The 16,878-nt window shown below is 39.4% G+C and overlaps 1 protein-coding gene across 4 annotated transcripts in view; it reads right to left on the reverse strand.

Annotated features, from left to right (window-relative positions):
- Positions 1-14,429, reverse strand: part of esrp2 (epithelial splicing regulatory protein 2) — a 32,970-nt gene extending 18,541 nt beyond the window's left edge. For all 4 annotated transcript variants that reach the window (XR_001858223.2, XM_017706172.2, XM_017706174.2 and 1 more), the window contains exons 1-5: positions 14,310-14,429; positions 13,965-14,117; positions 12,676-12,804; positions 1,860-1,973; positions 837-951 (exon numbers count right to left, since the gene is read on the reverse strand). Coding sequence is in view for 3 of the 4 variants with exons in the window: in XM_017706172.2 (XP_017561661.1) it covers positions 837-951; positions 1,860-1,973; positions 12,676-12,804; positions 13,965-14,096 (490 nt within the window). In the remaining variant the exon portion in view is untranslated. The remainder of the gene's footprint in view (positions 1-836; positions 952-1,859; positions 1,974-12,675; positions 12,805-13,964; positions 14,118-14,309) is intronic.
- Between the last annotated feature and the right edge of the window lie 2,449 nt (positions 14,430-16,878).

Raw genomic sequence — 16,878 nt, forward strand, 5'->3', positions numbered from 1 at the left:
AGCCCAAAGGTCACTGTATGTTTTAAAACCAATGTGTTAAAAGTAGTGTCATCACAAAGTGTTGCGATTTAACACAATTCCTGAATGTATTTTGTTTGCACACCCAGCTTTACATAGGGTCAATGTGTCGTCACACTACTCGTATCATATGCAATTATAATACATCCAGGTGTCAAGACACTGCATATGTAAAATACAATAACACCTTTAGGTCAGTGGTTTTCAACTCCCAGTCTTCTGCACAGTCTATTCTTTACAGTGACTGCCTCAACAGACCTAATCCAACTTACAAAGACTAGATAAGTTATAGTGGGTGTAGCAAGGAACACATGAAACTACTGATGGCTAATACATTGCCATTACTGTCAAAATCTTATTTTCTGTTTCGCTGGTTGCTACATTCTGTCCAGCCCCACTTGTTTCCAAAAATTTTTTGGATGGGAACAAGTAGTTGACTAATCAAGTACTCTTTACAGAAATACCTAGTTGATAAGTAAAACCCTAATCTAGTTAGTTATAACTGAATCCATGGACGTGTTGCTACGGTACCGTTTCTATGACCAGAGTGTTTGTCAGGTTGTACCACAATGTGGCCAAGAACCACCTACGTTGACAGGAAGGAGCCACTCAACTGACATGCAAAGTGACCCCAAAAACTGCTGTTTTTGTGTGACATGTAAGGACAGCCAAATAGCTGCTACATCAAAAACAAAGTACACAAGGTGCTCAGGTCCACTGGAAAATAAGTTACATTTCTGCCATATCATATCACCCCTGACTGGTCTTACAAAACCAAGCTAATGGAAGTTGATGGGGAAAACTCAAGGCAAGGATACATTCGAGCATGGAGGGCAGGGTGAGGTCTTTCACAGGGCCAGCATTGGGACAGCATTTGTGGAACTCTCTTTTCAAATCCACAAAAGAGTAGAAACATTCTGGAAGGACCAAATTCTAACAGACACAGAAAAAGACTCTTTAGTCAGACACCTTAAGAACCATGCCAAATAATGAGCAATACATTGAAAAAAGTGGGTAAAGTGTGTGCAAAATTAGCATTTTGTTTATACAGATTTTCCCATACCTACAGTACTGTGAAAGCCAGAGACCACTTCACTTATTTCCTTTTCAGTCAAAAGTCATTAAATGCAAGTTATTCATTCTTCAGGAGATTTTTCTGAAGAGATTAGATATGACATCCCATTTGCGTAAGTAAGAAGAATGTAAAAGTGAAAGAACAGAAGTTTCCAATAGTTCCAAAATTGGGAACAAAAAACTGCAAGACTTGGTAGACCATAAGGTTTAATCTTTAATCCAATGATGTTCCTGTCCATCCTTCCACTGTAAGAGCACAACAACACTATGGGTCTGAAAGGATACGTAGGGGTCAAGAAGCTATTATTCAGAAAAAGAGACAAAAAAAAAAAAAGAACATTTGCGAACTAAACAACAAAGCTTCAGTGTTTTCAGAATAAAGGACTGGCCACCCCAGAGTCCAGACCATCACTGAATCGTCAAAAATCCTGCTAAGACTGAACTTTGGAGGTGTGAAAATTCCTGGAGATTTCCTGAAAAACTTAAAGCAAGCCTCCCAACAAAGAAGCTGTAATTCAGCAAAATTCAGACACACTAAATACTGAAATATTTTATTCCATTTAGTTGCAGAGACTTCTGTGTAATTCTGTTAAATACATTTTGTGCTTTTTTCCTGATGCTGAAAAATAAATAATTTGTACTTAGTGGCTGTTTTGACAGGAAAAAGAATTAATGCAGGGTAGGCTCTGATATTTGCACAGTACTGTACACTGCCACAAATTGCTTCATTTCACATCACAAATATAATATCCTGGACATTTGCTAACCTTCTTGGAGGCCTCAGGGTGAATGGCCTGTCGGATGAGAAGGGGTCCGTCAACACACAGCGTGTAGGAGCTCCTGCCCAGAGCTTTAACCTCCGCTGACACAGCCTGCTGGAACTGCACATCAAAGAGGGAGCCAATTAAGGAACAAAGCAGCAGAAGAGAGATAAATCAAGCCTTTTAAATTAGGCGTGATTCATTCCGGGGCTTCTTCAGCACATTTAGCAGTCAGACATATACAATATAAAAGGGAAAGAATTTTGTTGGTAATATAATAATAATAAAAAATAAAAAATATCACCAAGATGTGTGCATGGAACATTAGATGATATGTTTTATCTATGCGTTCAATTACATGCAGATAAAAAAAAAATCTAAATAGTTGCTGTTAGCAAACTTCAAAAAGATATGAAGCCCAGCAGCTAAACCACAGCTTTGATATTACCTGATCAGGTAGATTCAATGTCAACTGGCAAAACCTTGGAAACCTTTCTTGCTGTTCATTTTACTCAAAGAGCTGACTTCCCAGGAACAGGTTAAATACAGCTTTAGAGTAATAACACCACCAACAGGAGATCAGTAAAGATGCTTCTTAGTCCATTATAGCACCTGCTCCCAACCAAAACACTCAATTTGACAAAAAAAAAAAAAAAAAAAAAAAAAAAAAAGACTACTAAGGAAGTCCAAACAAAACAAACAGGCCAATCCAGCTTGCCAGTAGCATGCCTCCATCTCTTTAATAGGGCCTCCCTCATCTTACGCACCTGTGTTTGATGGGAAACAATACTTTTAATGGGTTGTTTACTAAACCTCCACATTTCCACAACTGCAAATATCCGAAAGCAAGTATACCCACACACACACACACACACACACACACACACACACACACACACACACTAAACAGGACTAAAAGACTTATATCAACACCTCCAAACGTGTGCACAGATTAACTTCAAATGATACAACCAATCCAACAGCTCCATTCTTTCATCCTAGTAGTGCAGCAACAGTGTATATAATTGAAGCAATTTCTGCCTGGCCAGTGGCCATATTCAACAAGGAGAGAGTGAAGGATTTGTGCAGGAAAATATGCATGCAGTCACACATGTTGAAGCATGTCAGGGCTTCTGACAGTATGTCATGACTAAACAAATGAGGCACAGACCTGGAACTGATCCACAGCAATGAAGTTCATCATCAGTTCTTACAATTCATCTTTAAAAAGCTAACATTAAAAACAGCAACAAATATCATCTGTAACAGACAACCTGACTCTGGCTTTAAATTGCCCCAGTCACTAAAAACATTAGTTATTGATTGCCATGATTCTGTGGTGGGGGAAGTAATTTTTTCAGCCAACTTCATATTCCACAACAATAAGCAGGCATTAGCTACTGGCACAATTTTAATGGCATATTTTTTTTCTTCTCTGATTCAAACTCTTTGTTAAAGCTACTTAGCTTTAAAATGAGCTTCAATTTTATTGTAGCATATAAGCAACATTTCCCCTTATTTTAGGCCAGTCAGTGGAGTGTAGGGGGTTATACTCCTGCCTTCCACACAGATTAGGGTCTGAATCTCAGCCTGAGCATAAAACACCATTTTACACCAATAACAGGTAAGGCCATCCCAAAGCAACATTTCATTTGCGGCAACATTTCTTCCCTTTAAAAGCCAAGAAAATCTGTAATTATAGCCTACATGGACTAATTTAACTAAACACTCAAAGAACAAAAACACAAAAACTTTAACAGGGCTAGCTAGATGCTCCTCTGGCACAATTAAACTTCTCTTCCACCACTATATCACAGCTAAATCACACTGCTATACCAATGACTGGATCCATGTCGGACTTGAAACCTGAACTTAGCACACCTTAACATTTGAAGGGACTGAGAATTTTATTTTGGATCAAAAACTGCCTACAACATTAGTAGATTATGTTGCAAAGTAGTAAAAACAAAAAACTATTATGCTTTCTAGGCCCAGCAAAAATAGTGCTAAATGTTGTTTCATGTCTGCACTAAAATTTTGCTCAAATTTTCCATTCCACTTTGTAGCCTGAACAGGTGCCCTACTGCAACTATTGTGCCATTTCAGGCAGAATGAGAAATATGAATATGAAGCCAACTTCAGCTTTGTTGAATTTCTCAAGTAATTTGTCTCATTTGTGCACCCTGTACACCTCTGACCATCAGACACTGCTTGACTTTGGAAAATTACAGTCATTCATGCTTTAGTACCAGCTGGAACAATAGAGGAAACGAAAGGACAGCAAACATCTGTGCCTTGAAAATAAAGTGGACTATTTTAGATGCACACACCAGACATCTGAAGATGATCAAGTGTCTGTCGCATTTTCATTTGAAACATGACAAACATCCATGACTCATTCATTCAGCCAAACAGGATGACATTAGCACTGGTTTGCAAGCTGCATTATGCTTATTTGAGGCTGTGACAACAGAATGAACCAGTACACTGGCCATTACTGCACTATGCAGAGGGGGAAAAAAAAAAAAAAAAAAAAAAAAAAAAAAAAAAAAAAATATATATATATATATATATATATATATATATATATATATATATATATATATATATATATATATATATATATATATATATATATATATATATATATATATATATAAAATAATAATAATAATAATAATAGGCTGCCAGTTATATCCTTATATCTGTATCTTTTCTCCAAACTAGGTGTAGGGTTGACCAGGCAGGTCACCTAGCCTACGTAATGCAAGTAAAAACACTAATGAGAATCAAAAGAGGTCAGCTCACACTCTGCTGGCCCAAATTAATAAACACAATGTAATGAGGTATAATATAAGCCAGCTTGGGGCTCAAAATACAGCAACCTGTAGCTAAACATTAGATTGTATTAGTGTTTTTTTTTTTTTAAAAGCCAAATAATATATACTGATGTAAATGTTAAAATAAACTACAAATAGCTTTTCACAGGCTCCAAAATACTTTACTGGGAAAAAATTAAAAGCAAGAAGAAGAAAAGTATAAATATAACTGTATATATTAACCCAGAGAACAGTAGGAGAGCTAAAATACGCATTACCAATACTCAAACTGGCAACCTCTCACTGCCAATTCTTTAAGAAGGTAAATTTAAATACATTATCATTTTAAAACCCAGTAATAATAGTGCATTCTTGATAGCCGCAAAAAACAATTACACTTGAGCAAGAAATCAAGCATATTCACAACATGCCTGAAAGAAAGCTCACCAAACACATGACTCCACAGATGATGACAAAACAGGACAACTCATAGTATGCAAAGCAGATGTCATTTCTCTGAAGATTACAGAGCACTGTGGATGGGTTAGGTTTACCACAACGTCACACATTTAGCAGCCATAATTTGCTAAAAATATCACCATGACTGACTCTAAAGGCTCATGAGCCCATAAGCAATTTTAGCACTGACAAGCCACTTTTCACAATCTAAATAATGGATAATTTCAATGACTCTGCAGCATTTCACATGTTCACGGCTTACCGGGAGCCAAACAATATGACAACTTGAACTGTAAAGCTGTTGCTTACTGAGTAAATGAGCAATCTATTCATTTTTATGACTGAATTTGAGTAAAAGAGTACTTTCCCAGTTACTTTAGGAAAAGGCCAGACATTAAAAATAGGAGAATTTAAAACATGCATTCACCATGCAAATATCCAATTAATCACTTCTAATTAATGAAGGGGGCCCACGTTCATTTTTTGAGTATTGAGAAATGGAGTTTAAACAACTGTGGCAGGCCTAATGGACTGGAATGTCATGGGGATATCTTACAGAGCGGCATTTCTCATCTCCTTCAGCTGAAATAATCAAATCTGATTTCTTCTCTTCATCTTCAAACCAATTAAACTGGCAGGTTCAAACAAGAAATAAGCTTAAAGGCACATTAGCATGGTGCAAATCTGAACTAAAAGACATAAATCCTGAACAGGATGGAGGAATAAGTCAAAGATTTGATAATTATTGGATATGTGAACTGAAATGTCTGATTACCTGTCCAACCATCGCCTAAAAGCACTTAAAACTGTCCATATATTGACCTTAATGAGTCTGACAGCATTGCAATAGGCAACTACAGAGACATACATTAACTCAGAGCCTTAAGGTTTCAGCCTTAAGTCAGTAAGCTCTTAAGTAAGGGTCTTCTAGTACAGAACTTCCATCATAATGACAGAAAACAACTGCTCGACCTGACGCCGCGTCTGTGTGTTTGCTCACAGCCATGGTCGCAGCTATGCAGCCACACCTTGCACAAATCAGCAACCGGATTAGCTTCTGCCTCACAAAGGGTTCTGGAGAAATGAGTGACACACCCTGACTCTTTTGGCTCGTTCCTCAGAGGCAACAACAGAGATAGACAGTGAGAGAGAACAAACCTGAGGGTGTGCCTGGGGTTATACACTGTCAAAACTACAACTCAAAACACGAATCATATCAAGTAAATTATTGTTGAAAACAACATCTTTAAAGAAGGTGGAGTCGCATTTATAATCAAGTCATCACATCCCGGACCCCTTGAAGGTGCATTATTAAACATAAAGGTCCATATATGGTTCTGGCTTGGATCAATATCCTAGGTGAGGGCAATTTGACGATATTTACCATTATTGTGAAATTATATCGCAATATGCTTTTCTGAATATATAATTGATACCATTTGTACATAAAGAGCACTGATCAAATAGATGTTTCATTAATTTGTTACATTTAACTGGATGTAGTGCAGTGTGGTATGTGAAACACTGAGTAAAAATCATTGCACACACAATAATAGTTTTTTTTTTTTTTTTTAATCTGGCACTACTAGGGCTTGTCTGTCTGCTCAAACTTAAACCTCAAAAAAAACAAAACAACATGACTCATAGCTTGCATCTTGAAAATGTCAACATATGATGTAATTTTAGCCACACCACCTACAGCTACCACATCATAAATTTTATTTCCCTCCTGAGGTCCATTTATAACATCGATGTAGTTTTAAAATTTATGTTTATGACCATTTTCCAACCTGTCTTTATTCCACAGAATAAATGTAAAGATTGATAAACGTAAACAACCGCTGTTCAGACTGGCTGCCCTAAAATACTCCTTATAATTTCAGGGTGAGTGGGTGGTGCTAACCTGTTGTGGGCTGAATAGGTGGACATATGCAAATGTGCGGGATCTCATGACATCACAAAAACTGTCCGAAAGCAGGCAGTTTTCGCAGCTTACATAGTTTCCATGTGTGGACTGCACGGACAGAAGAGGGAATTAGAAGTTGACATTTTAACAATAATTTTATTTAAAATAGTGAGGTAAAAAGTTGATTTTCCACTACATAGATCTACATTTAGGGAACCACAAGAGGTTCAATGGCATTACTCCAAAGAACCCAAACAAACAAGCAAACAAACAAACTCTTAAGAACATGGTGAAAAATACCAGTCTTGGTTAGACTTAAGAACCCGACAGTCCAGATTGCTAGGATGTCATTTTCACATCACCTGCGTCTCACCATACCATTAATGAAAGCATGAGAATGAGGGAATTGATCTTTACAGAGTCATCAGCCAGCCATTTTTTCTAAGGTTAAGTGTGTGTCTCAGAGAGGGACGGTCCCAAGATAAGGCACTGGGAAGGGCTGGCACAACTGCACTTTTTAAAGCAACAGTAACACACAAAACAACCTTATCACTACATCCAACGCACATCCATCCAAAAAACTGGAACCTGTTCAAACATCATTGCAGGCTGGTGGTTAATCCACAGTCATAGTTCCTCATTTTGATGTAGGGAAACCAAATCTGCTGATCTCAAAGTGAATCAAAGAAGAGACGATGATGATGGCCACCGTAAAATGCAATGTATTTAGGTCATTAAATTAAATTTAGGTGCCCATATCCTACATTTTTCTTGTATTTGAAGTCAAGTTATAATGTTTACAAAATTGTATGTACCAAACACAGTCAACACAACTTTACATGACAATTTTTCAACCCCTTTTTCCCCTCTTACAATTAAACAGGCTGTTTTTCTTACGATGCCATTAAGACATATTCAAATCACCTCTGTTCTGATTGGCCATCCTGTGTTGTGTATTAATCAAAAACACTCCGTTCAAACTTCAGCATGTATGTGTGAAGCTAAACTACTGCAAGCTGAACAGGTGGATGTAGGAAAATATGCAATATTGTGCATAAATGTGATGCCAAAAAGATATCTGAACCCACATTCAAGCTTGTTACACCTTCAGCTGCTTCAATTGGGTCATTTATTCTGCACTGGCTCTAAATAATACTAAACTTCAAATCAATTCTATTATTCTTAAAATACATTGTTTTATACATATGTTTATAATAAAAGATGTGCAAAAAGCTGTTAGAACACCAAGTACTTTGAGTAGCACTGTATATAAGCATGTCAGTGAGGCCTCTTGTTCCCAGCCTCTCACTGGGAGTGACACCCATCTGCCCTGTTACACAGGAGCAGACATGCTACTACCAGCCTAAAGCAAGGCCCAACACTCTCCTCTCACCCAGAAATACCAGCCCCTCTTTCTTAGACTCACGCACCAACACGCACTTACATTCATGGCGCCAGCCCAAGCCCACAGAGGCAGCGTCCATAAGCAGGTGCAAGCCCAGTGAGTCAGGCACAAAGTGCCCATAGGCATAATTCACCCTCTCCATAAACAACGCAAACATGGGAGCTTGGAGAGCGCAGTTTCAAGACAGTCTTCACTGAAGGTTATAAGTCACTGCTGTCATAAGAAAATTTTAAATCTCCAAAACTGTAACTTTATGGGCAAAGGCAAAAAAAAAAAAAAAAAACTTTACATCTGTTAATGGAAGCAATTTTGGAAGATTTTTAATGGTCTGTCTGTCGTGTCACGGTCATGCAATCTAAACAGCAGCTAGTACTGAAGGACGTACAACTGGTTCAGTACTATACACCGTTTAATTATTGACTTTAGAGACAGTAAAATGGGTGGTAGGATTTTTTGCATATTCAGGAGCAAAACTCACAGCACAACAACTGCCAAAGAGGTACAGAAATATACACTATACTATCGAAACTTCAGAACGGTTACACACCAAGCACACATAATCTGTAACTGCCCTAAAATGCAGATAATTTAAAAGTTTAAATTATCTGCATTTTAGGGCAGTTACAGATTATGCATCAAAAGCGATGTAATCCTGTGCTTCTCCCCATTTCTACGAACTGTTTCAATGTACAGTTAGTAACTTTTCCTATGCTTTGTAATGGTTGTTACAAATCTCTTCCATATCTACAGGGCAAGAATTTCTGCAGTCAAGTTACCAGTCATTAGGCCTGTCACAATGATGACAATCATGCTTATTTAAATTGCAATTATTTTTCACAGTTGTTAGTCTTCACAATCATAAACAGAATGTAAATTGGATGCATTTTCATCTGTTATGTTGAAGAAAACGCAGGCAAACAAAGAAAAGCAGAAAATGCATTCACTGGGAAACATGGGTCTTTGAACTTCTTATTTTTGTTATAACATTTAGAGGGGAGCAGTGAGTAAAGTCTATTTGAGCTCAATCCATTTCTATTGTCAGCAGGCAGCTACAAGTATCAACATCTAGGAAGCAAGATACATAGCTAAATCAGACAACATGGCCACTTTAGATTTGTACTGTAATGCTTGCAAACAATGAACAAAAAAGACACTTAATTACAGTTGTTTATAGTGCAATTAAATGCAAGTTAAAATCTCATGTTGATGACAGGCCTTGTTCTGACACTACAATGTTCTACATGTTATTATATGATTAGAATTTGGGTGTGCATACTTTCTCAAGGCATAAAAAGAGCCATATGATTGGCTGTAAGAAGAAGATTTAAGGCAAAATCTCTTTTATTAAGCTTTTTGTTATACATTGTACTATTATTAACACTAATCATGTAGAACACAGTAGCCTTTCTACCACTTTCTACCACTGGATAACGTGTTTTTGGGGGGGGAGTAGAACACCGCTACTGACAACCCTCATGTCAGATCAATAGTTCACCAAACTCAGTGGAGCAAGGTCCCTGGAGCCTCACAGCACATGATCAAGCTTTATTCAGAAGTTAAACTGTTTTAAATTCTGAGACCAGGCTAAATCAATTGGAACACAGACAAAGCTATGGCAGCCCAAAGGCAAGAGAAAGTATTTCCCCTTGGTGAAGCATGCAGGGAGAAATTGATTTTAGTGGTTAATCTTTACTGGGCTCCATGGTGCTAAACTGCATTTCAAACCAGACGCAAGAGTCTGGGTGAACTGCCATTAATGTGCCACAAAACGGTCAGAAAAGTTTGTAGTGTTTTTCTCAGATAGTGAAAGAAGACCCTAAACACCCTGGAGAGAGTGTGTGTGGTGTATTCTGCGCCCTGTCTAAAAAGGCCTTGGAGGAAAAATATATACACAATGCATGAAAATAGAACTAAATGGGAATTATGTCACAAAATACACATTTGAAATTAAGAATGGCATGATGAGCTTTAAAATTAGCTGTTTCTAATTGAGGTCCTTCACCTAAGAAGAGCATAAAAAGTAGGGTAGGCTTGTGGCACCACAGGATCTTGTAGTGAGAATACACATCTGGGAACAACTTGTTAAATTTGTAGTCCTGGACTTTGTGTAAAACTTGCCTCCAAAGTCCTCTACTCCATGCTCTTTTCACATCTGTATCAGTACTATCAATAACACAAGCAAAGAGAGATAGTTAGCAAAGGGAACTCTTCTTCCCTACCAAGTGGCAACGTCTAACATCTAACATGCTTAATTGGAGGCAAACAACAGGTATTATTTGTATGAGAACACACTGACAAAGGCACCATTGCCTCCAACGTTGAGCTCTGTCATCACAAGGCACTGGATTGGTTTAGAAATTTCACTCTCAGTTTGTTCCCACCCTAGCAAGCCTACATTCCCCCTCACATTCAGCTCAAATTTTCTCATGGTTGTTTCTCATGCTCTTACTATATCAATCATTGCGAGACTCAATTCATCACATTCAAACTACTCAAACACTATACTTACCACAAGAACTGGACCAGATTAATTCCTTTTTACCCCTCCAATATCCAAAATCCAGCATTTTCTGCTAATATTGGCCTGATACCTGTTATTAGAATAGTGCCAACCCTACTTAAAATCGACTTATAAATAAGTTGACCAGCAAATACCTGAATTTGTTAAAAAGACAATGACTAGGTTGAATGAACAAGTTTTAAATCAGTAAAACCTGTTTCACATAAAAAAAAAAATTTAATCTAGGTTTGTCTTTCATTTTACTAATTGAATTTTGTGAAAAAATTGGCAAATTGTGGACTGACAAGTCTTTGATTAGCCCTAAACCCAGCTTGGCATAATTCATGGAGGTGAAGCTATACATATCATTATCCATATTGAGCAGATTTCTTGGCTGAGCAAACACGGACTTCCATGTCTGCTCTTGACATAAAACTATCACTGAAGTCCACGACAAAAGCCTACCGCATCTTCAAGCCTGCTCTAACCTGAACGCCAGGGCTGTAGAGTTGAGTAGAAAGCCTAATCTCAATCTTAAATCTCTCTCTGCTGGTCTAGCTGATAATGACAGGGTTTCAATTATGAAATAGGTGGGGGGGTGGGGACAGGGCTAGTGAGTGCAAACAAATGCTCTCAACTGAGAGGTTGAGAAACAAGTTTGGCAACATATGCCTTTTGTCAAAACATACCTGTGCACTTCACAAGGAACTAGAGACCATACACATCCTGGTTGTTCGAGCACGCCTGATCTGGATACAGTTCAGCACAATAACTCCACTGGCAGGTTAATGCCTCTCCCTTTCCCTCACTTACTTGGTCTATTCGTCCATCCCCCAATTGCTCTCTCTTTCTCCCCTCAAGCCAGTGACATTTACAGCAGCTAGGGAGGTGCGTTCCCAAGGTAAACATTCCGTCTTGCAGGTGTCGGCAGAGCACACCAGACTAAAACATGACCGGGCCTGCAAGTTTCTACCTTAGCCAAGAGCCTACCTGCTTTCCTCTACCCCAGCGCAGAAACATTAAACAAGGACGAACAATTTAGACACAAGTGCTTCCTAATAGTAAGGTGTTTATGTACATTTGACATATGAAGAACACAATAAAGGTCACTTGAGACTGGAAGACACTATGCTTACATAGCAATGTGTTTGAAGGCGTCACCAAATCTGGCACCTGTCTGTTGGCAAGACAGATCAAACAGAACAGCCCTGAACACCTGAAACCTCAAGAGCTTTTCAAACAGGACAGGCAAACCAACTGGCATATATTTCATCTTTCATGAATAAAACACCTTTAGATAACAGACTAATTTGTTGTAAATAAAGAAAAAATAAATAAAACTGTGCAAATCCCAAAAAAAAGTAGAACTGTCAAACCTCTCTTCTGAGGTCAAGTGTCAATGGTCATGCTATGACTTTCTGATGACTGTTGCTCAGGTGTGCCCAACAGTACAGCATATTTTATCACGCAAATATCCACAGCCTGAAAGTATCAGATCTTGCGACATTTTAAAAATGACAACAGTGCCAAGTGCCAAGGCTCAGCTTGAAAACAAAGTGAATGAGGGTTTTCCTCTCCGTCACTGGGTTATTAGGGCCACTGCTATTATAGAGGCAGCACAATGTTCTGAGCAGAACAGCCTCTGTAGGTTTCTCCCCTTCTCTCTCACGGCTGAGCCACAGTAAGCTTGGCTGATTTATAGTCCTTACACCATGAGTCCAAATGCTCCTCACCTGTTGCAGAACTGTGTCCAGAGGTTCTGCTTTGCAAAGCTCTTCCACGCTCAGTCCAGTCTCTTCTTTACATTGGTCCGTCAGTTCTATTGTGTCTGGTTTAATGAGCCGTTGCTGAATTTTCCCCACCTGTCAAGAAAAGCAGCTTTTTTTGTAACAGTCAACAGCTCGGTTTCTGGCGTGATGAGAAGCAGCATAGTCTACCTGTGGCCGTAAACCCTCTGAACACTCCCAGCCATATTCAGCTCATGTCAAAACACTGGGGTCTGAATTAGGTAGAGCGCTGGGCGATGTGTAGTATACCACGATACTGCATTTGAGATTTAGCAATACATCTTAAATAATGTTTTTAGGTTTTAATTCTATTCTGTGAACTGTACTCATGATACCCAGGTCCTGACAGTTAAATGCAATGTATGTTATGAGATAGCTGCTTCAGACTGTCTTGACAGGTCAAAATCCATTAAAAATGGCATAACAGTAGGTTTCTTTTCTGGAAATGTAGTTTCTGTCTGGTTAACATGTACAGAACCGTTTAAGACTCGTTTTAGTATCATTTTATGAGTAGAGAATAGACCACAACAGTCCAAAGCAAGCTTTTAGGCTTGTAAGACATTCTATTAGCACAGAGTAGCAGTGCTCCAGAAGTATTCTTTAGTATTCATTAACTTTGTTGTGCTGAAGGGAATCAATATCGCCCAACACTAGCTTTAACCCAACCCTCTGAACACACCAGGCCACATTCAGCTCGAATAAAAACATTCATTTCTTAATAAGATGTACAGCTGCAAAGCAGTTAGCGCTACACATTCAGGCTTTAGCCTCCTGGCCTCATGGCGCTGACATTTTACCACAAAAAACACGCCTTCTCCACTGAAAAAGTCTGTTTAAATTTTTAAAACCTAACACCAGAACCGCCTTGTACAGTTCCAGCTCGATGTATATGCGTACATCCACGCTAACAAGCTAAGAGGCCTGTATAAACACCTGAAAGCGTGTCTTGTTGATGAATGCCAGCTGTCAAGGCAGGACGGCTTATGAGACTGAAGTCTGCTTCCTAGTCGATTTTTGCCGTTCCACCTTAAACGGAGCAGCAGTTACATACTGGCATTCATGATGTACCTGCTGTAGCTGGCATTTAAGGTGGAACGGTAAAAATTCATCTAGGAAGCTGACTTCAGCTTCGCGAACTGCTTTAACTACAACAGTATCCCTTCGTACGTGAGAGAGAGAGAGACAGATAGAGAGTTTCGACCTTACAACCTTACAACGAGTTAAAAGGTCCGTACCTTCTTCTCATGTAGGTCCACAATTTGCCACACCAACAGAATTATTTCCCTCTCATCCGAACCCAGTTTACCCCCATTTGCACCAGCTGTTGCCCCAAAGAACACCACCAGAGTATCACTGTGCGAAGCCATCAGGGACCACAAGGGTAAAAACTACAATTAAGAGCAAAGATCAAAAAAAAAAGGAAAAAAAGAACACACACAGTAACACGAGGGTTCACCTTTTCTCCAAAGTGATAAGAGAAGCAAACAAAAGGTCTGGAAATTCAATAATGGTAGGCGAAGTGGGGGGAAAAGAGGATTATTTCAGAAGGACACGGCAGAGAGTGCGGCCGGAGACTCTACCTGCTGAGGGTTTTCTATCCAGAGTTACTGGTTGGACTGGTAAGGAAGGGTGGAAAACAGCCTGGTTTCTCTCACGCTAACCCCATAACAAGCCCTCGAGCCTTTTCTCTCTACCTCTTCTCTTTTTTTCTCGGTTACCTGGCTCTGGCTCGGCCTCCTTGCTTGAAGTCGATCTCCCAGGGGAGACCGGGGATTGGCTGAATGCAAAAGGTGAGGGCGGGGCAAAGTGGCACAACACCTATGAAACCTTATATGATTGGCCTGTTATGAGGCGAGGAAGTAGCTGTGGAGAAGAATCCATTTTCTCGAGTTTGCTCACCTTTACAGCAGCGCGCGTCCTCCAGGCTCTCTAGTCTGGAGACTAATAGTGAAATCTTAAAAAGCATTGTGAGAACAGCGAATAATCACAACTATGTTTATTTATTTATTACAGCAATAAAGAAGAACAGAACTCTGTTTTTTCCATGAACAGAATTTCATGAAAAGAGTATTCCCCTATTCCCAAACTCACTTCCTCATTCTTGGATAATACACTGCAGGCGTAAAACAGCCCAATCAAAGACAGTCACTGCTGAAAATGACCACATGTTTGTGAATATATAGTATTTAACAACTTTACATAGATGGTTTAGTAATAAGGTAATAAATAATTTCAATGAATAATAGTATTTTATAAACAAAATATAACTAGAATGGTTGTAATTTTATATGTATATATATATATATATATATATATATATATATATATATATTCATCCATCCATTTTCTAAGCCACTTCTCCCTCAGGGTCATGGGATACATACATACATATATATATATATATATATATATATATATATATATATATATATATGTATATGTACACTGCTCAAAAAAATAAAGGGAACACTCAAACAACACATCCTAGATCTGAATGAATGAAATATTCTCATTGAATACTTTGTTCTGTACAAAGTTGAATGTGCTGACAACAAAATCACACAAAAATCATCAATGGGAATCAAATTTATTAACCAATGGAGGCCTGGATTTGGAGTCAGACACAAAATTAAAGTGGAAAAACACACTACAGGCTGATCCAACTTTGATGTGATGTCCTTAAAACAAGTCAAAATGAGGCTCAGTATTGTGTGTGGCCTCCACATGCCTGTAAGACCTCACTACGAGGCCTGGGCATGCTCCTGATGAAGTGGCAGATGGTCTCCTGAGGGATCTCCTCCCAGACCTGGACTAAAGCATCCGTCAACTCCTGGACAGTCTGTGGTGCAACATGGCGTTGGTGGATGGAGCGAGACATGATGTCCCAGATGTGCTCCATCGGATTCAGGTCTGGGGAACGGGCAGGCCAGTCCATAGCTTCAATGCCTTCATCTTGCAGGAACTGCTGACACACTCCAGCCACATGAGGACTAGTATTGTCCTGCATTAGGAGGAACCCAGGGCCAACCGCACCAGCATATGGTCTCACAAGGGATCTGAGGATCTCATCTCGGGACCTAATGGCAGTCAGGCTACCTCTGGCGAGCACATGGAGGGCTGTGCGGCCCTCCAAAGAAATGCCACCCCACACCATTACTGACTCACTGCCAAACCGGTCATGCTGAAGGATGTTGCAGGCAGCAGATCACTCTCCACGGCGTCTCCAGACTCTGTCACGTCTGTCACATGTGCTCAGTGTGAACCTGCTATCATCTGTGAAGAGCACAGGGCGCTAATGGCGAATTTGCCAATCCTGGTGTTCTCTGGCAAATGCCAAGCGTCCTGCACGGTGTTGGGCTGTGAGCACAACCCCTATCTGTGGGCGTCGGGCCCTCATACCATCCTCATGGAGTCGGTTTCTAACCGTTTGTGCAGACACATGCACATTTGTGGCCTGCTGGAGGTCATTTTGCAGGGCTCTGGCAGTGCTCCTCCTGTTCCTCCTTGCACAAGGTGGAGGCTGCTGCTGGGTTGTTGCCCTCCTGCGGCCTCCTCCACGTCTCCTGGTGTACTGGCCTGTCTCCTGGTAGCGCCTCCAGCCTTTGGACACTACGCTGACAGACACAGCAAGCCTTCTTGCCACAGCTCGCATTGATGTGCCATCCTGGATGAGCTGCACTACCTGAGCCACTTGTGTGGGTTGTAGAGTCCGTCTCGTGCTACCACGAGTGTGAAAGCACCACGAACATTCAAAAGTGACCAAAACATCAGCCAGAAAGCAGAAAGGTACTGAGAAGTGGTCTGTGGTCCCCACCTGCAGAACCACTCCTTTTTGTTGAGTGTGTCTTGCTAATTGCCAATAATTTCCACCAGTTGTCTGTTCCATTTGCACAACAGCTGTGAAATTGATTGTCAATCAGTGTTGCTTCCTAAGTGGACAGTTTGATTTCACAGAAGTTTGATTTACTTGGAGTTAGATTGTGTTGTTTAATTGTTCCCTTTATTTTTTGAGCAGTGTGTATATATATATATATATATATATATATATATATATATATATATATATATATATATATATATATAAATATATAAAATCTACAATTCCACAATTTTCCTTATATTTTTGTTAATGTATATGTATATAGTGTA

This window comes from Pygocentrus nattereri, chromosome 25, assembly GCF_015220715.1.
Source record: "Pygocentrus nattereri isolate fPygNat1 chromosome 25, fPygNat1.pri, whole genome shotgun sequence".
Classification (NCBI taxonomy): Eukaryota; Metazoa; Chordata; class Actinopteri; order Characiformes; family Serrasalmidae; genus Pygocentrus; species Pygocentrus nattereri.